Here is a 22,337-nt window from a genome sequence, read left to right on the forward strand (position 1 = left end):
AACTTAAAAATATAAGTTTTTGTTTTTGTTTACCGCAGATGGTATTTTAAGGTATATGTTACCAAAACCCCATAAAAAAACATTGGGGCAATGGCAAAGTGCTAAAATGCTATGTTTTTTAAAAATAGTAGGGCTGGCTGTAACCCAGGCATTATATTCATATTTATACATTAACAACTATATCAAGGCCGTTAATAATGCCCAATAAAGTCTCCAAGTTTTTCTCTCATTGTATTTTGTCAGGTTATATGAGAAGTTTGAACAAGCGCTGACTGACAGACAATAGTGCAAGAGACAGCACTGTAGTACAATGACACTGCTGACACTGGAATCCCCCTTTCCTGTTAAACGCCCATTGTGCCTCTGGCGCCTCCTAACGGCTCTGAGCGTAACAGCAGGAGGGGCGTCAGTCCAATGAAATCAACTTCCCAAGACAGAGGAAACATCAGAAAGTCGCTCGCGCTCCTTCAGAATCAACTTTTGGGACTTGCATTGCCGTCAGTCTAAAGGAATACGCTTATTTTAGCTAAATACCACTTAGCAAAACACATTTACCACCTGTTTTTTATTCATTATCAAAATTATCAAGAACAACGGATTTGTTCGTTAGGCGGCTGCTTTTCTCGACCACTTTGGACGTACAAAAGTGGTCACTTTGCCGGGGAAGGACCTCCGGGTAATATATGGCTTGATCATGTCAGTTGGTTTTCCGTGTTTCCATTCAGCGAGGATAGGTGTTTGTTTTAGTCAATAGACGTTTTTTTCAATGTAGTTATTTGAGCAAAACACAAACGTAAGTTCTCTGGAGCTTTAATGAATACATCAGGTGGTTACTAACCGTGCTGAAGTGGTAAAGGATGGCTCGCGTGGTGCGCACCCTGAGCCGGTGTCTGCTGCCCGCTGAGGCCGCCCACGATGACAGGAATAACGGCAAAGAACGAGCCCGCGAACGCGACGTCAACCAGGAGCGTGAGGCGAAGCGGCGCAGTCGTGAGATCGACGCCATGCTCGCGCGCGAGAGACGCGCGGTGCGGCGTCTGGTGAAGATCCTGCTGCTGGGTGCCGGGGAGAGCGGCAAATCCACATTTCTCAAACAGATGAGGATCATTCACGGAAAAGAGTTTGACCAGAAAGCGCGGCTGGACTTCAGGGACACGATCTTTGAGAATATCATCAAGGTATAATTTTGTTGACAGTTTGCTTGTTTGTGTTGTGTTTTTGTGTCTGACGTCATTAATGCCTGTTTTATATTAATAATTTGTCTCGTTTCTTAAGTGTGTACATTTAAAATTTTCTCAAAAATATTTTTGTTAAATTTTTAATAAGATGCCCCGATTTACCTGAATTTACCCCTACCTTATAAGTTAGCACCCATGTAAAAACTTTGGCTGTTGAGCTGCAGTTAACGTATGTGCACTTTTGCCACAATAAGTAGCAACAGAGGTGCACCTCAGAAATTAAAAACAGACGAATGCAAAATCCTTTTGAAAACAAGTTTTAAAAGACTTACTTTTCTGAAAACTCACATCACACATTCATGAATCACTGTCAGACATACATGTGAGCTTCATCACATTCGTGCTTCATATTCGTCAGCAGGGGCTCGACATTAACGCTTGTCCGGGACAAGTGAATGTTTTGTATGTGCAAGTGAGAGAGAATTTTACTTGACCGACCGGACAAGTAACTTGAAAAAAAAAACAGTGCGACATATATGTAGAATAATAAGAATATGTGCATTAGACAGAGCTGCGTGTTTGTGATGGTTGTGCTTGTTTGTGTGTGACAATAATCAATGCGCACTGCACTGAGTCCATGCGGACGCGGAATCCTGTTATTTAAATGTCATCTGGCTGTTCTGCGTGTCTGAGTGAATTATGTGCACAGTTTAACATACAACACGAGTGATGGTCGAGGATTTGTCTGCGTCTGCACTGTATGAGGATATGAACACATGAACTTCATCTGCAGTCAGAGTCGCTCTGAGAGTTTATTTGACGAGCGTTTTACTGTTTGAGAGAAGCTATCTGCAAACAAGCGTCTTCCCTAAGACCCGTCAAAATAAAAGTCCCGTTAAATTGAACACAGACAAAAAATACTGTAGTGCATACAAAATACAAGTGCCCTTGTAGTAAATTGATAAACACTGTATACTATAGTAAAGTTCAAAAACAATATAGTACGAATTTTACTGCAGTTTTCTATAGTAAACACTATAGTATCCTACAGTAATTTATGTGGACAATTATACCACTATTGTATAGTAAAAAATGAAAAACACAGAACTTAGAAAAATGAAAGCAAATTTAGGTAATCTAAAAATGATATGGCCCTAATTTATCCATCTTGTATGTAACATTAATGTCTTTTGTCAGTTATCTGCCTATTCATAATGAACTACACTTGCACATTTCTGCCTGTGCTACCAAACTTTAAACCTCTCTAGCACCAGTTCTATGTGCAGAAAAAGTTAACCTACAGCCTTAACACTAATAATAATTACTGCTTGCCTTTGTTTTATAGCAGTCACGGAGAGTAGGCCTATAACCAAATTCAGGCGGCCAAAGCGGACACTAGTTAAAATGCTTAGAAGCAAACTTGACCAATCTAAATCCGAAACAATTATATTGATTATATTATAATTCAAATGAAATAACATTTTTTTAAATCTTTGGACAGGTAAATTTTGTAGTCGGACAAGTGAATTACAAATTTACTTGTCCGAAGGACAACCACATGACAATGCTTAATGTCAAGCCCTGAATCAGCCTATGGGGTAGTTGGCAAAAATATACTGTACATGTGTCCTACATGTGTCCAAAAGTTTAGAAAACAAATTGTTAATACTAAATTATTTATATTTATAATATAAAACAGCATAACAGTGCTGTCCTTCTGAAACCTCGTATTTTCAGGAAATGGAAAAAAAACATCGGACATACAAAGTTGACAAGCACTCTTTACTAATTTTTATTGGTTAGATATTTGCAAAACCCAGTGACAAACATAAAAGGTGACAAATAATAATTTTTGGCAAAAAAATCACAAAATATAGTGATACGAGGTTTCGGAAAGACAGCAGTGATAAGAGGGATTGATCATTGTTTGTTTCTGTGTTTTTTTCTAAATTTTCGCTGTCAAACCATAGGACACATTTACGGTTTATTTGTCAACTACCCCATACCTAAACGTCAAGATCTGCCTAGGTTTTAATAAATTAAACGTTTTGGACATTGGAGTCCTGCCATGTTTTCCACTCATTTATCTGACCAATTACGTTTGCCTTAAAATGCTGTGTTAGTCATGTTAATGGTTGTTTTAGGCATCTGCTCCAGCACAAAACAAAATCCTTGGGGATTATTCTTGGTTCATTTCCCTGTGAGCATGTCTATTTAAGTTGCCTGTGTTTAATAACAGTGGCTTGACTCACAGCTCACAGTTAACGGGAAAAGGAATGAAAATGTGTTTGTGAGATGACTGCCTGAGGCATGTTGGACCAATCAGTGAAACAACAATTGGCCTTTTCTTGTAAAACATTTTTTACAAACCAGTAATCACCAAACTTGCAGACTGCTAAATGTCATAAAGCAAAGGATGACCTTAACTATCTGTCCAATTAGCAGTACATTGAGATGTTTTGTCTAAGTTCATCTCTGTCTGTTATGAACAATCACATTTTACACAGCAATGTCTCTACAGCTGTCTCTGACTTATCATTGAGTTCAGCTCATGTGCTTTCTGAGCTCACGTGTCTTTGGTGTCTCAATATATCCAGATAGAGAAGACTTCTGTTATATTTTTCCTTTCTGTGTTCTTTCAGCTCTTGTGCCTGCTCCTCCTAACCTCTAAATTGTTTTTTACATTTTTGCCTTTGGGAAGTTTACTGATGGCACCTGATGTGATCACAGTTATATCTGATAAGAAGAACACGAGAAATGCTTTAATTTCTGCTACCCCCCATGTTACAAAATTAGAGATATAACTGATCTAAAGCTGTATCATGTTGTTCAAACTCTTTGTGTGTTTCACAAGCTGAGACAAGGTTTATCTGTGGCATTTTCTTTCAAGAACATAAAACATGAAAATGCATTGTGCATACTCTTCATTATCATTCTTTGTAAATGTGTGCAGAATAGAGATGGGCTATTATGATTGACTAGTATTACTGGGCGTTCACACCAGATGCGGTAAACCACGCTATTCGCTTCATTCGCGCTTGAAATTCACTTCATAACAGACGCGAATTCGCGTCATGGAAGGGGCTTCTGCCAGGCGGCTCCAGTCTCTTTGCGAAATGGCTGACATGGATTTTGTTGATGGAGCGCTTAATAGAGTGTTCCCACCAAACGCGACTTGCGCGAATAAATCGTGCTATTTGCTCGTAGTTGGACACTTGAACATTTTGAGTTTACTCGCTTCATTCGCGCGTGAAATTCACTTCACAACAGACGCAAATTCGCGTCATGGGAGGGGCTTCTGCCAGGCGGCTCCAGTCTCGTGTGTGTGTGTATATATATATATATATAACTTAAATTGAGTAAAGATCATTTTTTATAATTTACCAGATTGTCCGACCTCCTCACTCACTTTCTTCCAACTATGATCCTTTTTATTCCTGTTTCGATAAAAGTAAGAAGATGTATCGTACAGCTCCGGGTATCCACATACAGCGACGATGATTTTGTCCTCCATTGTTGTTTCGGATTTCTGCCTCCGCTCGCTATATCATCTCGTCATAATCACGTCACTACTAGAGCAAGCTCCTGATTGGTTAACACGGTGCGAATTTTCGCCAAAGTTCAAATTTTTCAACTCACGCGATTCAAGTGTCAGATGCCCGAAACGCTCAATTCGTGTGAAACGCCTCATTCGCACCTCATTCACGCTTCATTCGCCTCATTCACGCTTCATTCGCCTCATTCGCGCTTCATTTGCGTCTGGTGGGAACGCAGCATTAGTCATCCAGCAAGTGACTTGATGAGTATGAAGAAGATTGTTTTATCTACAGTATATCCCTGTATTGTGGTCTGCTGTGGTGTTTTTAAAGAATACGCCTTATACACACCACTTAAACCTGAACTTGAACCTGAACCAGCTCGGTAAATAAAAAGTATTTATTTTAAAACTATTCTAAACATAAACACGCCTCTATTTTGGCTTACTATAATGCTCGTTCATTTAATGGGAAACTGAAATTATAAATGTTCATATGCTTGGTCTTGTTATTTTACCCACATTTTGGTCAAAAGCAGTGCTGCCAGATCAGAGGTTTGGCTCTGGGGAAGGACTCTGCTTTATATGGAAAAGATATACAGAAAAAGGTTATTTTCTCAGGATATTGACGCACACTTTTAAACAAATCATCTCCTGCCTTCAACAATTCTGTCCACCCTGTACATATCAGCCAAACTGTCAAATATCAAATCGTGACCGTATTATCCCAAAATGTTCCCACATCGCATATCCGATGTTATCCCAAATGAATACATGTAAACAAATACAAAAACTTGAAATGTAAACGTCATAGAAATCTAATCATGTAAGTGTAGATAGTCTAGGCAGAAATGCATATTATGTTCCTTATTGTTTTATGTAAACACCATTGAAGGGATTATTTTCCTCATTTAGATTATATATATAGATATATTAGCCTATATAGACCCATACTAATACAAAATTACTCAATTTAAAGTTAACTAATATTAGAAGCTTTTAATAGAAAAATGACATAAACCGTCTTTGACAATACTACTGACCTCAGATCGAAACACGGCAAGTTAAGTAGACCTAATGCCATACAGCAATGAATCGCAAAGGGGAGTATGGAGGAAACTGAAGGTTTGCAGTGACAGAAAGACTCAGACTTTATTCCACATGTAACCAAAATCGTTACTCCTTTATTATTTTGGATTGGCAACCACGTAAACACATCGTGATGCATAGCGTAAGATACATTTAAAAACATCAAAATAGACCCACCGTGAACTGTTAAATGAAAAACACAATGTAGCCTACAAATATATGCCGCCAGTTGTGCCGCCTGGCCGTCAAGTGTTTCATCGCATGCGTGATACCAATAGTGTAGGGCAGGGCTAGTCAACTGGCGGCCCGCGGGCCAAATGCGGCCCGCCAATCATCCGTATCTGGCCCGCCTTAACATTTCAAATAAGTGGAGAGACTTTAAGAGCGGTGTGCTTTAAGAAATGCACGTCCTGAGATGCCAAAGCGCTGCTACATTCAATACAAAAGTAATTCCCGCGGCTCATAACGACAAACTGACGTCTTATAAAGCGATTTGATCGCTCTGTCCAAAAACGTAATGTTATTTGCAACGTTATAATCGGCAATCCACAGCAGTCGTTTTGCGCACTGGTCGCTAACCAAAACGCGTCTTGTGCCCTTGAAAGTAACTGCAGGAAGGGTACACCACGTGAACGGTTGTCTCAGATAAGGGAAAACTGTAACTGTGTTGTTTTTATTACAGCATTAATTACCTGTGTACGATTGAAACGGCAAAATTTACAAAAAACTGCTGTTCATCTCCCTCCAGAACTCGCAGTACAAAGGATCTTCCCTTCTAAGTGCGCGGGGCACATGAATGCGATTGGAATTCACCCGAAGATGCAACGATAACATTCAGTTATTTGCACAGATCAATTGATTCGCTTTATAAGACGCCAGTTTAACGTCACAAGGGGCAGGGATTACTTTTGTGCTGAATGTATTAGCGTTTTTGACTTTCATTGATTTAACTTTTATTACTTCAACCAAAAATATTCATAAATATCTTCTTGAAAAAACAATGCTACCCACATCTTGGATGGACTGGGGGTGAGTCAATTAATAGCAGTTTTATTTTGGGGTTAACGCATCAAGGAATGTCAAATGTCAAATAAAATTAAAAAGACAATACCCCTTTTGATTAAATATCATAAAAAGGCACAAATACCGGATGCAATATCTGTGTGCATGTTTTAATATATGATCTAAAAGTAACAGCAAAAAAACTGTATAAAAGGAACAAAATGCAATAAATAACAGAAATAAAATATAATATAGTGTAAAAAACTGGCCCGTATCCTATTTATACTTTTGAAATCTGGCCTTCAAAGAAAAGTAGTTGAAGACCCCTGGTGTAGGGAAACCGTGACGTTTTCTACTACGTAATTACGCACATGCGCAGAACGGATCGTGCAGGCATCCCGGATCATGTACTACTGACAATCTCCTGTAAACAGTTTAAAATAACCTGAAAACATGAAATGCTGTGCAACTTGATGAAAAGCTCTAATAGCGCAGCCTCTCTATTAGTGTAAATACAGTGATAAGTGCCACACACTCTCGTGACGTGTTTTACCGTAATGACGGATATAACCGCGCGCTCGGATTTGTCCGCGCTACAAACTGCAATCGTTAGTTTCGTTTGAAAACCTGTCTAGTTAAAATGTGAAGCATAATAATTAAAATAATGTAACACAATCCTGAAAGACAATCGTAAGAGCAGTTTTGTTGCCAGGCTGTATTTACTTTATATGTTGGTCTGTTATTTAGTGTGACATTAATTTGGGCAGAGTGAGAGCTTGTAAACGCGTCCCATGCGTGTGAGTTGGCAACTCTCTTCTTTAATCCCAGTACTTCTGTGATCATTTGACACAGAAATAATGATAGTGTGTGGTTGAAAAGACTGTTTGTGACGTCGTTACATACCTAATGATGATAATTATTTATCTGCTTCTGCGGCAGCACCAGCACACATTGAAGCGTTATGATTTTAGTCGGAGGTGTAAGTTACTAGACACAAGAATCGTTGATTTTCATTAATGAGATCGTGTGGGTGTTTGAATGGAGATCGCGGCCTTTTAACGGTTAATCGATTCGTGCAGCTCTAGTTTCCACCATGGCTTCTTTTCACCCCTCTCAGAAAACACCTCTGTGGGACATGTAACGCGTTTTTGTAGTATCAAAGAAAGACACTTTAAATATACACTGCAAGGTCTAATGCACAGATTTGATATGTAAGGAATAATTGACGACGGGCCGTTCAATTATTCGAAAGGTAATGCACACCCCATTAACTCTCGAATAATTGAACTGCCCGGAGTCAATTATTCCGCTTATACCACGGTTACCACACCACAGGACATTGTTCAAATGTTTAATTACAATGTTTTTCATGTTATCATATTTAAAATGCTGTTGATGGTAGGACTACTTTCTTGCGCATCTCATTTCCGTTAGAGTGAACGGACTCGGAAGCTTGAGCCACGTGGTGTGTGTGTGTGTGTGTGTGTGTGTGTGTGTGTGTGTGTGTGTGTGTGTGTGTGTGTGTGTGTGTGTGTGAGTGAGTGAGAGAGCGAGAGATCGTGCGCATACCTGCGTGTTTGCGGTAATGTGACAGAAAAGCCAGTGATAATAAATTATTTGTTCCTCGTATTGTTTCTATCTTCAGCTATTCAAGAAGAAGCTATTCAAGTTATAGCTAAGCTAGCTGATATAGTGAGAATGCGTTCAGTGGAGTGTTCTATCGAACGCTCCGCCTAGAGCGATCCTCGTTCTCGAATCAAGAATCGGTTGCCACAGTTTTCGGATCACCACTGAACCAACCGAGAGCTGTCTTTCGGACACGTCCGATTTGTGAACCGGTTCAACCAGACAACTGGTTCAACATATAAGAAACTACATTTGCAACATGAACATAAACATTTGAACACAGATCACACTTTTTAATGGTCATAAATATTTGTACAAACATATTCTTTATATTAATGTTGCTTAAAATGCATTACAGAAAACGTTTGTGCAGTTGTGCTTTTATGTTAATTATTGTAAAGGTTAAAAATAATTGTTTGTAAAAATAATAAACTAATCATTTATTTGTTTCATAAGTAATCCATGGAGTTTTCATGAACATCTTATTTAATTTCTAAACAAGATTATATAAATCTAAACATGACGTAATCATCATGTGCGAGAAGCAAGCGGATTCCTTGAATCGCTCTCGCAGACTAGAAGAATCTAGAGTCACGAGAACCGTTTCTGTCGGACATGTCCGATTTGTGAACCATCGAACCGGTTGCCGGTTCGCGAATCGCTTCTTCTGACACGAACCGGTTGCAACAGCTTTCGATTCACGAACCGAAGAGCCGCTTGATACTGCGCATGCGTTAATTTTAAAAGCAGATAAAAAGCGTCTAAAGCCCTATTCGCACGGGATTAGTATTACCTGGGGACCTCTGGTCATTTGTAATAATTGCAGAGATTGTTTGTGATCATGTAGCGCATTTGCACGGGATAAGTGAAGCCTGTGATTTTACTCAAATTTACTGACTTATTTCCTGGATGTGATGGCAAGGCTTTGCATATAGTTTGAATAGCCTATTGTTGTATGGTGTTTAATGATATATGACCTGTCAGCATTTGAGACCCGCGATCGCGGTGATCTTCTGTCCGGTGCGCGATCACGGGTCTCAAATGCTGACAATGTTAAATCCCCATTCACACAGCCTGCTGATCCCTGAAAATTGCCAAAAAATTGCCAGAGTGCCTTCTGTGTGAACGCAAATGCATCCCGGATAGATCCGAAAAATGATTCTGGAAAGGGGACCTATAACATTAACGGGATCAGTCCCGGAAAGCGCCCTGTGTGAACAAAAGGCAGAAACAATGCCGTAAAAGCCATGTAGTGATGGCACACATCTATAATAAATCGTAAATAATTTGGCTATGAAAAAATATATAGTTAAGCGATTATTTTTTTTCGTTTGTAAATCAAAAACTACTATTTGTCTTTAGCTTAAGCATGAATGAATGCAAGAGTCCTAATCACCAAACATAAGGTCAGATGCGAGAATAGAGTTGTCTGCTTCTAAACGCTGTTTAAACTTGAAATTACTTCTATCAAAAATATTAACATGAAAATACACAGCGCTTCAATAAACTTGATTGCTTACCAACCTTAAAAACGGCTGCGTGCACCTTCCGTACTCGTGCTGCGGAGAAGCCCGCGTGTTTCTGTGCAAAATTGGAAATATCGCATAAAACATTTGCGAATAAGATCCGTTTCCATCCAACTAGTCAGCCGTCACTGTCCTAATAAACTGCCACTAAATATCAGTAAGAATAGTAAGAGAAGCCACTGAATATTATAATTTTCATATATAATAATACTTGCGCAAGCAGACGATTGCGAAACACAATAAATGCAAGATCAGTACTCTGGTTAATCAGGTTTCGCCGTCTCATAGTGCAGTTACGTGACTTTTTGGAGGAATTTATTCGGCAAATGTGTTTTCATCTCCCATTATTCGCATTAACTCTTTTTCGAAAAATGAAAAACCACCTCAAGCGAGCGTAAAAGGTTTTCTTTTTGCGAATTAAAGGTTTTTAATTCGAAATTTGGTGTTTCCATCACTCGTTTCTGATGCGAAACTTCAAAATGCGAATAAAACCAGAATGATGGAAACCCGCTTGTTAACAGACTAACTCCAAACTATCACCTGAACGTTTATGTGCTTTTTTTTCTCAACAAAAACATTATAAATATAATTTATAAACATCATGATCATATACCGACCTTAGTGTTTATTTGTGGTTTTTATAGAATTATGTGCAATATGCTTTAGGTCCTATTAGCGGGTTTTTCATTCGATCTGCGTGATCTTATTCCGAAATGGTTACAAAATCTAAATGCTCAAAAACTTTTCTCAAACTTTGTTTTAAAAAACGATAAACTTATTTTTAAACTCACATTGTTGTACATCAACATTTTACTGTTTACTGTATTACTGAAAAAATATTATACCGTGCCTTTTGTATTGCATTAGGCTATGTTGCAAAAATACTGGCTCATTTTAACTTCGCAGGATTCCGTTTTTATTAAGGTTGTGTAAATTTGCACTGAACAATTTGCATTTATATGTTTTCATATGACATTTTATATTTAGCTTATATTTAGCTTAATCTCGTTGGGCTATAGCCTACCTTGCGTTCTTGTGCCTCTTCGTTGTTCTGCATTTACCAATAAAAATATAAATAAATTGACGTCTTTGTCATTTGCAAAAGGCAACAATTCATGCTACAGAATAATAACCAAAAGAAGAGATTATTAATTAGGCCTAAATAAAATAGGCCTAATTAATAAAGGAAGGCAGTAATAATAACAAACTGCGCTATTTAGCCACCTAAAAACACAAGTATCGTTCACAGTTATCAACCCTCATTTCACGACCAAAAAAATGCACATTACATAACTTTGCAGTATATTACGGCATGTGTCTTTACAGGATCTTCACGGAATGTGTGTGAACGCACGCACAGATTCCAGAAAATCACTGGCAGTGTGAATGAACAAAATCTAACGATCCCGGGACAAATTACCGGACACATTTTCCGTGTATTTTCTGGGATCTCTATGTGAAAAGTGCTTTTACAAGCGTTTCCAAGATAAATAAATAAACGGAAGACTCCTGGTCAAAACAACAGTTTTGACAATGTGTGGAAATGAATCCGCAACCAAATTAATTTCAAAACAGCCTCCATTATTAGCAAACGGTGGATAAACCTTGAAAAATGATATATGAGTGCGCCAAATCACAGAGATGCCGATTCGCACTGGACTAATATTATCACAGGACCTCCGTGTTCATCAACATATGGTAGGTAATTTGTGGGGGAATTTTTACTTTACAAATTACAGACATGGCCGATTCGCACGGGATTAAGATCACAGACAATCTCTGCAATTATTACAAATGACCAGAGGTCCCCAGGTAATACTAATCCCATGCGAATAGGGCTTAAGTCAGATATTTTTATAAAACAGAGGTGTGATGCTATAAAACACATTGGAAAGATGTTTAGGACTTTATTACTGCCTTATCACTGTAAGTAAACCAATCTGCAGCGCCGTTTACGTTCATGCCACTGCTAGAGCGGTTCTCGTTCTCGAGTCAAGAGCCGGTTGCAACAGCTTTCGATTCAGTAGTACACGAACCGTCAACCGAAGAGCCGATTGTGAGCCGTCGAACTGGTTGCCGCGGTTCGCGAATCGCTTCTTCTGACACGAACCGGTTGCAACAGCTTTCGATTCACGAACCGAAGAGCCGCTTCTTTCAGACACGTCCGACTCAGAACCGATGATACTGCGCATGCGTTTATTTTAAAAGCAGATAAAAAGCGTCTAAGTCAGATATTTTTATAAAACAGAGGTGTGAATACTATAAAACACATTGGAAAGATGTTTAGGACTTTATTACTGCCTTATCACTGTAAGTAAACCAATCTGCAGCGCCGTTTACGTTCATGCCACTGCTAGAGCGGTTCTCTTTCTCGAGTCAAGAGCCGGTTGCAACAGATTTCGATTCAGCAGTACATGAACCGAAGAGCCGCCTCTTTCGGACACGTCCGAGTCGGTCGTGAGTGAGAACCGATGAGCTAATGATAGTGAGCATGCGTGATTCACCGTGAGGCTACAGAACAGTGTGGACAACTGATGCTGTGCTAATGTTACGAGCGCACGTGAACCATATAGTTTCTGTAAAATGCTGATGAAGATTAATTATTCACTTTTTATCTTTAAGACTTAAAATGTCATAGTTTGCTGCACTTCATTGTGCCTATTTGGGTGCTTTAGTTGCAAAACGTATATGTAAGAAACGTGTCAGATCATGACGTGATGTGTTAACTGACAGAAGTTATGATTACTGGTTTTGGTTCATATTTGAATATGCCGAGTGTATTTTCATCCCAGCCAGTCGAGACTTGACGCGTTTCGTCAGGGCGAGTGACGTCATTACGTCAGAGCGTAAGAGAATCTGTGAACCGGTCTTTTGAACCGGTTCATTGAAATGAACTGTCCGAAAGAACCGGTTCGCAGAAAAGAGCCGGACTTCCCATCACTACTTCATAGGTGTCACGGTACGGGGACAGAACCCAAGCGCAGGCAGGTGAAGGGTTAAATAATAAACTTTTAATAACAAATAGGAACAAAAAACCCACAATGGGGAAAACGGTCACAAACAAAACAAGTAAATAAACTAAAATACTTCCCGCAAGGGGGATAAAACAAACATGATGAATAAATCCAAAATAATAAGTCCAACACGAAAAAAGGAAAGTCCACAGCAAACAGGAATAAGGGATCTGGAACACGAGGGCAAGGTAAGGTGAGGCAAACAAATACTGGAGAACAAGGAACAAGGAACAATGCAAAGACGAGGGACAAAGGGAACTGAGATATTAAAAAAGGAAACATTAACGAGGGATAATTACACAGGGACGGTGAAGGACAGGTGAGGGAGATGAAACACTAACGGAGAAACAAGGGGGCGGAGCTAAACAGAAGACAGGAGGACAAGCGGCGAAATGTCAAAACAAACCGCCACGTATCTCCACACAAGACGAAACACACACACAAGACATGGTACTGTCACGACCCTGTCCACAAGACACGAAAACTCTGAATAGGAAGGACAGGACCCTGACAATAGGTGTGCATTTACCGAAAGTTAATGCATAACCATAGAACGTTTGTCAACCAATCAGATTGAAGCATTCAACAGCCCCATGGTATAAGTAAGTGATAATGTACAGGCAGCCGGTTGTTATCGCAGAAATAAGGGCTTATTTCGCGATAGCAGCCAACTGCTTGTACATTATCCCGTTTATTACACGGCTACTTGAGTAAAAAAACTGGACATAAAATGTGAATTTGAAATATTTTATTAGCTCATTTCTACCGAATGCAGACCTTCTGCAAGGAAAAGCCGTTTAGTTTAGATGTTCAAAACGTGTCGAACAGGCAAATTGGTTTAATCATTTGTAAATATAATGTCATATATGATATTAAAAGGCATATTTATAATTCATTTTTGTGTAATATTAAACTGCCCCTCTCAAAATTATTTGCAGCATCCGGGTTACAGGGTGTTATTAGTTTTGAGCGGTTGTTGGAATGTCGCGACTGGCCAATCAGAATCAAGCATTCAAATGAGCCTTGTAATAATTAGAAACAAAACCCAATTTAAACCTTCTGTTTAATTTTTTGTAGACATAACCAACGTGTGTTTATATTAAAACCTCACCAGACAGTGTAGTGCTGCTCAACTCAGTGGGTTGTGTAAGTACATGTATTTGCTGTGGGTTTGCTTGGATAGTGGTGCACACTATGTGTACTTCAACACTTCAAGAAAATAAACAAAATAAACAGCAAAATAAATATATATAATATCTCCATTTGATGTTACTTTCCAGTAGTAGTACGTATGGTGTCTTATGTTTTAGAATTCCCATGCATTCAGCAACTTTACAGGAGTATATTTGTCACATAACAATGATAAAATCACAAATTAAATGGAGAATTGGATGAGTGTTTAGATCTAGGTCAGATGTGTGTTAGATTTAGATGCCATTAAATCTGATCTCATAAATGTTTTTAACTGTTTACTCTCATGTAACATGATCTGATGTGTTGTGTACCACATGTAAGTTAAAAAAATGTAATGGTCTGTTAATGTAAATTTAGAGATGCACCAATATATGGGCTAATAATCGGTATCAGTATTTTTCATGTATTTTTCACGTGATATTTCAAAAACAGCCGATGATCAGGGCCGATATATCCTGTCAATCAAAAGAGAACAGGAAAATGCAATGATTTGTGCTCTGTGTATAGAAAATGTTAAGAAACATCACCAGTTTGATGTTCAATATTATAGCCATTATATGAATTGATAACATTTAGAAAGTTAAAATTAATGTAATCTTCAGAATCAACATTGGCATTGGCAGATATCAGTCTGAATCATCGGTTATCGGTTATAATCATCGGCTTTAGTTGTATTTTGTCAAATGCAAAACAAATAATTGGGGTAAAAAATGAACATTGGTCATTGCTGACAAGCCATTTGTGTTAGAAAATGGCTTGTAAAGGGAAAGTATGTCATATACTGTATGTACTCTTATTCCACAGTCTAGATTGAAAACTGGGCTGGTGACCTTGTTTCTGTCAAGGTCAGACTGGAATTATCTTCACAATGGCAGTCTCTGTGGACTCTTGGTATCGCACAGTACTCAGAGCAGGCGGAAATGCCTCTCCTTACAGACAGCGAATGCCCCAAACAATGACCATTCAGTTGTCCCATCATCTCCCCCCTGACCATTTGTCATCACCCAGCAGGTTCAGTCCATCCCTCTGAAGGCTTTAGGATGATGACAGGACCAGTGATGTTTGTTTCACTGATACCACTAAGGAGCAACTACAGTCCAGACTTTTCCCAAACTGAAGAAAATAGTTGAACAAACAGTCCCAGAGGTTAACAGATGCGTGAGCCAATCCTAGCCTACATGCTGATCAAATTATTGGTTGTTTTAAGGATAGTGTTATCTTGTTTTCAGACACTTGCAGAAGCCAAGGTCCAAGAGATAGTCAACACCTTACAGATCCTTACAGTATGCATTTTGGGTATAATGACATAATTTGTGGAGATGAACTGGAAAGGGTGCTGAAAGTTTTTTTTACTATTAATGTTTCCTTTAAAGATAACATGAAATCAGACAAACGGATTTTGATATTGTGTTTGATTTTTCTGTGTCTTTATTTCAAAATGTAAAAAAAATCCTGTTACTTTACATGTGTTGGAAGTCAGATCAGATAAGATCAGATAAGAGTTGATGCACCTCGGTTTAAAATGGCTTATGTTTTTTTAATCTATAGTAGATTGAGCAAATCACGTCGAAATGTATTAGATCAGTAGCTATCTATCCAGTCACTTTTGTGAGTCCTTGGTGGCCCTTTAAAAATCTGTTTTTGATGGGAGAGTGATCTAAAGAGTGACCTGAAACTGATATTGCGTGTCAGGTCACAGATAAGATCTCACCTCTCGTACCCCTCGTTCATCACTCAGAACCTTAAAGATTTTCATCTATTAAAGATCTCTTGATCTCCATCCTCTCTTGTGCAAGGGAACACTGTTGACAGTGAATCATTTCATCTGTTTACTACATACTTGAGATAATACTTTTAGTATTTAGTAACTAATGTGTTTGTCCATCATTCGTCTATGGGGAAACAGTGAGCAGGTTACCAACCAGTTGCACCAAACCAAATAAGTTGCAGACAGAAAGGATTAAATTCATGCGTCCTCTGCTCGCAAGATGTTTGCTGGGGAGGATACAGGAAGTGGCTGAAGGGTGACACTGGGAGCAAGCATACTGTATATCAAGTCCATCTTCCTGTGTGATAAATCTGAGAGTTCCTCTGTGACCGGAGTCTTGGGAGGTTCCTTCACAGGCCGCTTGTTTATGGCTAAGGAGTTGTTGCTGATTTAGCTGTGGCTGCTCAGTGGTGGGTGGATCGCTCCCCGCATCTACTTATGCTGCAGAATCAAAGCTCTGCCTTTACCACCGCCGGTCTCATAACTGCGCTTTACATACATCGCCTGTCTAATGCCTATCAGATGAGGGCCAGCATTTGCAATTTTCTGTCAGCTTTGTATCTCAAGTGACCCTGTGATCGTGTTTGCTCTTCGGTGACCCGACATTTGGGAAATCCCCCTTTGCGAAGAACAACAAAGAGGCTATCTGTTGAGCTTTAGAACTTCATCCCATGGAAAAGTCTTCTGCGGCTTTACTAAAGTCTTCAAAAACACCAGCCCAAAAGTCGAGTTTAGTAGATGCCATTGAAAACAAACACCAAAGGCTTGTTTTTCAGGAGGCTTTTCAGAAACACTAGGAACCTCGCTTGCAGTTTTGGTGGTTTTTGGAGCGATTTTTGATACGTTGCCACAACTCAGGAAGAGATTGGAAGCCCTGTAACTGACCTCTTTGCTGCGATAAAGCAACCTCGCTGCTTTCTCTCTCTTCTCGCCATGACTGTGTCAATTGATCCAGCCAAGGAGGACAGGGGGATACGTCTACTCAGATAGTGGCAGATAGAAGTGGGTGAAAGGTCAGAAGTGGGTGGGTTTGTTTTGGGATTGAGGGCTGACTCTTGGAAACAAATAAAGGCAGGAGGAGAGAAGAGAGAAATAATGAAGTTGGCCCTTTAATAAAGTACCCTGAGGGGTGGTTGACAGTTCTGGACCAGAACATTAAAGACAATCAGCAGGAAGGCCCCAACAACTATTTACATTTCTCAACTGTTTGATGGCTACACTGCAAAAAAAATGATTCTGTGTCGTAGTAATTTCATGAAATTCTTGTTTTTTTTTTTTTTACCAAAATTAAGATAAAATGATACAAAATATCTTGGAATTCTAAATGCACAAAGTATTGAGTGAATGCAACTTAATTTGATCATGTTCAACCCACTTAAACTTGTATAAAGGATCTTTGCTTAATTATTTTGTGGTGGGACTGCATGAATTCTTTTAGTTAATTTCACTAACTGAGCAGTGAATTTAGAGTTCCCAGCATGCTTTGCATGCGACAGCATTAAGGCTTGTCAACACTGGGATGATAATCGCACGCGCTTATCGCCAGCGTTTTTCAACGTTCATACCCAAACGATTTTCATTGGCGATGAGCCGAGTGAACTTGCAAATTCACTCCCTGACATAGATGGCACTTAATGAAAAACGGAGAAACCCCGGTACACAAAAGGGCGCTGCGCAACTTTATGCTTCTGACACTCGCTTGTCACATAGAAGAAGAATTCATCTTGCTTCCTCTTCCTCAATGTGTGCTCGGCAAGACCTTTTTGTGCTTGAGCGTAGACATATGCACAACTTGTGAGTGAAGTACGGTAAAATGCTGCTGCATCCGAAAGCCAGAGGGCGCTCTCGTGCAGAAACTCCAAATACGCACTGCAGAAGATTACCATAACACACGTAGTAGTAGGAAATGCCTAAGGACATGTTTTTATCACCGATCCTCAAGCCTCCTCAGGTATTTTTATGATAATAAAGTATATTTATAATGATCATGTTTGACGGGTGTTGCTTTTTCAAATGCACGTTATAAGCGACTCAAACTCGCACTGCTTTTAGATCGAGCAGCATTTCTACTGATCCCAGAGCCGTGCTTCACGGACAAGCTACGCATCAATAAAATAATCGCAACCAGCTCGGTTTCAGCAGGATTTGGTGGTAACCGCGGTTAACCGGGCACATGTCTACTTGAGCGCCACTAAGTCATGTTTTACTGTAACTTCAGCAGCTCCAGGCACGTGAACAAAAGCGCCAATCTCATTGGTCGGCCAGTTTTTAACGCGGTGCGTCATACCAAAAAACAAGCCCGAGGCGTTTTTTTTTTAAATTACGCTTTTACGCCTGCCATTTTGCACGGTGGTGTGCACGCTAACATTGGTGCCCTTTGTTTAGTCACTAAGCATTAAATGACGACGATAAACGCACGCAATTATCTCCCAGTGTGGACAAGCCATTAGGAGAGTCATGTTTGTGAAAAAGTGCTATTTTATGTGCTTTACAATAAAATGAAAGACTTGATAGTGTTTATTGTTCAGTTGTCTTTAAGATTTAGAATAGATTTGTATGTTTGTATATTTTAGTTTTGTGGTTACCATCGTTCAGAAGAGTGGTGCTTGTGCTTAGGATATGGGAAAGCTGATGTGTGTTTTTTTCCCTCAGTGAACAGTAATGGTGCTAATGCCAGTACTGGGACAACTCTCAGCTTACTTGTACATCATATATGTTGTAGTGTAGAGTCTGTTTAATGCATTTTCATCACGACTAGGTTAGTGGACTAGGCACGATGGCTCCTTTAGACCTTTAGTTCATCCCTGTACTCAATAGACGGATGCATTGTAAATCCAATGAAATAGAAAGACAGTGTCAGGAAATGAATGTGGTAGAGTCTTGTTAGTCTGGTTGCCTCCCCCAACCCCTACACTGCAAAAACAGCCGGATGTTCAGAGTCCCATTACATGAATCATCTATACTAGCGCTCAAATATGTGCCCTGGGCAAACGTATGCTACAGTAATTAGAGTACTATGCCATCTTTAATTTCATAACAAAATAAAGGATCCCTTGGCAGTGGCGGCGCTAGGGGTGGGCTAAGGGTGCTGAAGCCCTGAATGTATTCATTAAAGCCCCGACTGTTTTATTGCCATGCCTTGTACTTGTACACTTAGGGGCTGTTTACATTTAGTGTCTTTTGCGTGTCTACCCATGGTCAAATGTGAGTGGGTCCTTCTTCTTGGAAAAAAACATTTAGAGTGTAAAAACAACGCAACTCTTCCAGCAGCTTCTGTGGTGTAGTGAGTAAGACGCATGACAAGCAGTCTGACGTTACATATGAGCGCAAGATTGAATCCACCTTTTGCCGAACTACATTCACATCACAGGCATTTATTTTCAACAAAATGAAGAAAATATTTGAAAATGGCTAACAGGTGTTTATAATAAAGTGTATGGTGAGGTTAAGGGTAGTAGAGAGGCCTTATTAGTAGAGATGCACCGATTGCAATTTTCTTTGCCGATTCCGATTTTTCAGAAGTGAAACCTGCCGATTCCAATTTTTGCCGATTCTGATTTTCTATCCACAAACTATAATTGACAGTATACTGTATATAAAACCATATTAACTTTTCTTCAATACACATTTTTTTTATTTTCATTGAATAAATGATTGAACATTACAATTTCCCCAAATTTCCCTAAATCCAGTTCTCCAAGCTGCATTAAATTACAGAATCTTCTCTTTCCCAAACAACTCTTAAGTTGAAGAACTCTGTGACTGAAAAGAAGTACAAATTATAAAATATAACTAAACATGTCACTTAATTGACCTTTTTCATTTTTGTACTCATCTCACAAAAGTCTAAGATAACAATAAAATACTTCAACTTTATTCTCATCTGTTTCTGTTTATGAAACTAACATTGCTTTATTTCATTTTTTCTGAAATGTAAAATAAATTGTCTTTATCTTGGGTCTGTATTAAAAGAAGTGGGTTGATTTTTGCTGCAACTTCAATAAAAAAGTTAAAAATCTTATGAGTGAATTCTACTCTAAAGATGTATATGTATTTGCAGTGTTTTGTGTTAGTAAAGAACTCAATCAGATATCACATATATTGGTTGATTTATTCATTTTTTTATATTTTGGATTTTTAAAAACAAGTAGAAGTCGTGTTGAATGTCATTTTACCTAGGTGAAATCACCACAGTTTTAACGAAAGACAAGGAATCAGGTTGAATGGAATTTACGTTTGTTTTACACACAGTGAAGGACTTCAACGTGAGTTTAGAATGTGTCAGAGTTTAGCAACACTGTTAGCATACATACCCCATGTAGACGGAGCAGCGAGAGATGAACTACAGTCTGTACAGTACATGATGCGTGTGCACGCGCGTGCAGTCAGCGGACATGAGAGATGCACGTCAGTCAGCAAAGACACACATGCGAGTATAAACGAGCCGTGAAATACAGGCTGTGCGCGCGCACGTTTACATGTGCCGGTGTTGTGCTGTATTTGGACTCCCCGCCAGATTACGACTCCCCTCATTGATTTTGCTGGGGATTGGCTAATCCTAACTCCTCCCCCACACCTAATCCTAACACCTAATGTTAGTGGGGAATGGGGGAGTGATAATTTTGCACGGAGTCTGTTTTCGGCACAACACCGGCTCACTAACCACAGGACCATTGACGCCAACGTTGACTGTGGACTTCAGAAAACACAGTGGACCAAAGTCCTCTTTTCAGATGAAAGTAAATTTTGCATTTCATTTGGAAATCAAGGTCCCAGAGTCTGGAGGAAGAGTGGAGAGGCACAGAATCCATGTTGCTTGAAGTCCAGTGTGAAGTTTCCACACAGTCAGTGATGATTTGGGCTGCCATGTCATCTGCTGGTGTTGGTCCACTGTGTTTCCTGAAGTCCACAGTCAACGCAGCCATCTACCAGGAAATTTTAGAGCACTTCATGCTTCCTTCTGCTGACAAGCTTTATGGAGATGCTGATTTCATTTTCCAGCAGGACTTGGCACCTGCCCACACTGCCAAAGGTACCAAAAGCTGGTTCAATGACCATGGTGGTACTGTGCTTGATTGGCCAGCAAACCCGCCTGACCTGAACCCCATAGAGAATCTATGGGGTATTGTCAAGAGGAAGATGAGAGACACCAGACCCAACAGTGCAGATGACCTGAAGGCCGCTATCAAAGCAACCTGGGCTTCCATTACACCTGAGCAGTGCCACAGGCTGATTGCCTCCATGCCACGCCACATTGATGCAGTAATTCATGCAAAAGGAGGCCCAACCAAATATTGAGTGCATAGAAATGAACATACTTTTTAGAAGCCTGACATTTCTGTTTTAAATGTCCTTTTTTAATTGATCTTATGTAATATTCTAATTTTCTGAGACACTGAATTTTGGGTTTTCATTATCTGTAACTCATAATCATCAAATTTTCAAGAAATAAAGGCTTGACATATTTCACTGTATGTGTAATGAATCTACAGTATATAATATATGGGTTTCACTTTCTGAAATGAGTGACAAAAAATATTGACCTTTTTCATGATATTCACATTTTTTTAGATGTACCTGTATGTGGAGGTCTCTGGGCTAGGCCCAGATATCCACTCACCTTAGAACCGCCCCTGTCCCTCAGGTACAGGTGCTTCACTGAAACTGCCCTGGTAATGGAAGAGGGTAAATTGACTACAGGGAGGATTTACCTCAATTGATGGTACTGCAGTGATAATGAAGTCAATGGCCTTGTTACTTTTACAGAATGTCTTATGATATTCCTGCTCTTCCACAGAGCCAATCCCTCCTGGTTAGTGCCAGAGGCTCTGTTTAGGGTATTGTGTACTTGTTATGCTTGGAAGCGATGAGGATCATGGCGGAAGTTTAGTTTCAGTGGGTTAGCTGTCCTCAACAGAGCTTTCTGGGGCTTGACTTTCAGTTCTTGGCTTCAGAGCTGAGTATTTCAGTTTTGACAGGCTAAAAGACTTTAAATGACACATATCAGAACTCTTAGATGATAAAACTCATTAAATAATTAACATTGTATTTAAAGGGATAGTTCAGCCAAAAATGAAAATTCTGTCATCCCTCAGATTGTTCCAAACCTGTGTAAATGTCTTTGTTCTGCTGAACACAAAGGAAGATATTTGGAAGAATGTCAGTAACCAAACAGATCTCATCCCTCATTGACTCCCATAGTACTTATTTTCCCTACTATGGCAGTAAATGGGGGGTGAGATCTGTTTGGTTACTGAAATTCTTCCAAAAATCTTCCTTTGTGTTCAGCAGAACAAAGACCTTTATACAGGGTTGGAACAACTTGAGGGTATGTAAATGATGACAGAATTTTCATTTTTGGGTGAACTGTTCCTTTAAAGGGACCATGTTCAATTTTTGTAGCAT

General features: G+C 39.4%; 1 protein-coding gene across 1 annotated transcript in view; it reads left to right on the forward strand.

Annotated features, from left to right (window-relative positions):
• Positions 1-440: 440 nt before the first annotated feature.
• gna12a (guanine nucleotide binding protein (G protein) alpha 12a) overlaps positions 441-22,337 on the forward strand; it is a 41,630-nt gene continuing 19,733 nt past the window's right edge. The window contains exon 1 of the mRNA XM_057346203.1: positions 441-1,178. Within this exon, the coding sequence (XP_057202186.1) occupies positions 858-1,178 (321 nt within the window). The 5' untranslated portion in view covers positions 441-857. The remainder of the gene's footprint in view (positions 1,179-22,337) is intronic.

The sequence above is a fragment of the Triplophysa rosa genome, linkage group LG11 (genome assembly GCF_024868665.1).
Source record: "Triplophysa rosa linkage group LG11, Trosa_1v2, whole genome shotgun sequence".
Classification (NCBI taxonomy): Eukaryota; Metazoa; Chordata; class Actinopteri; order Cypriniformes; family Nemacheilidae; genus Triplophysa; species Triplophysa rosa.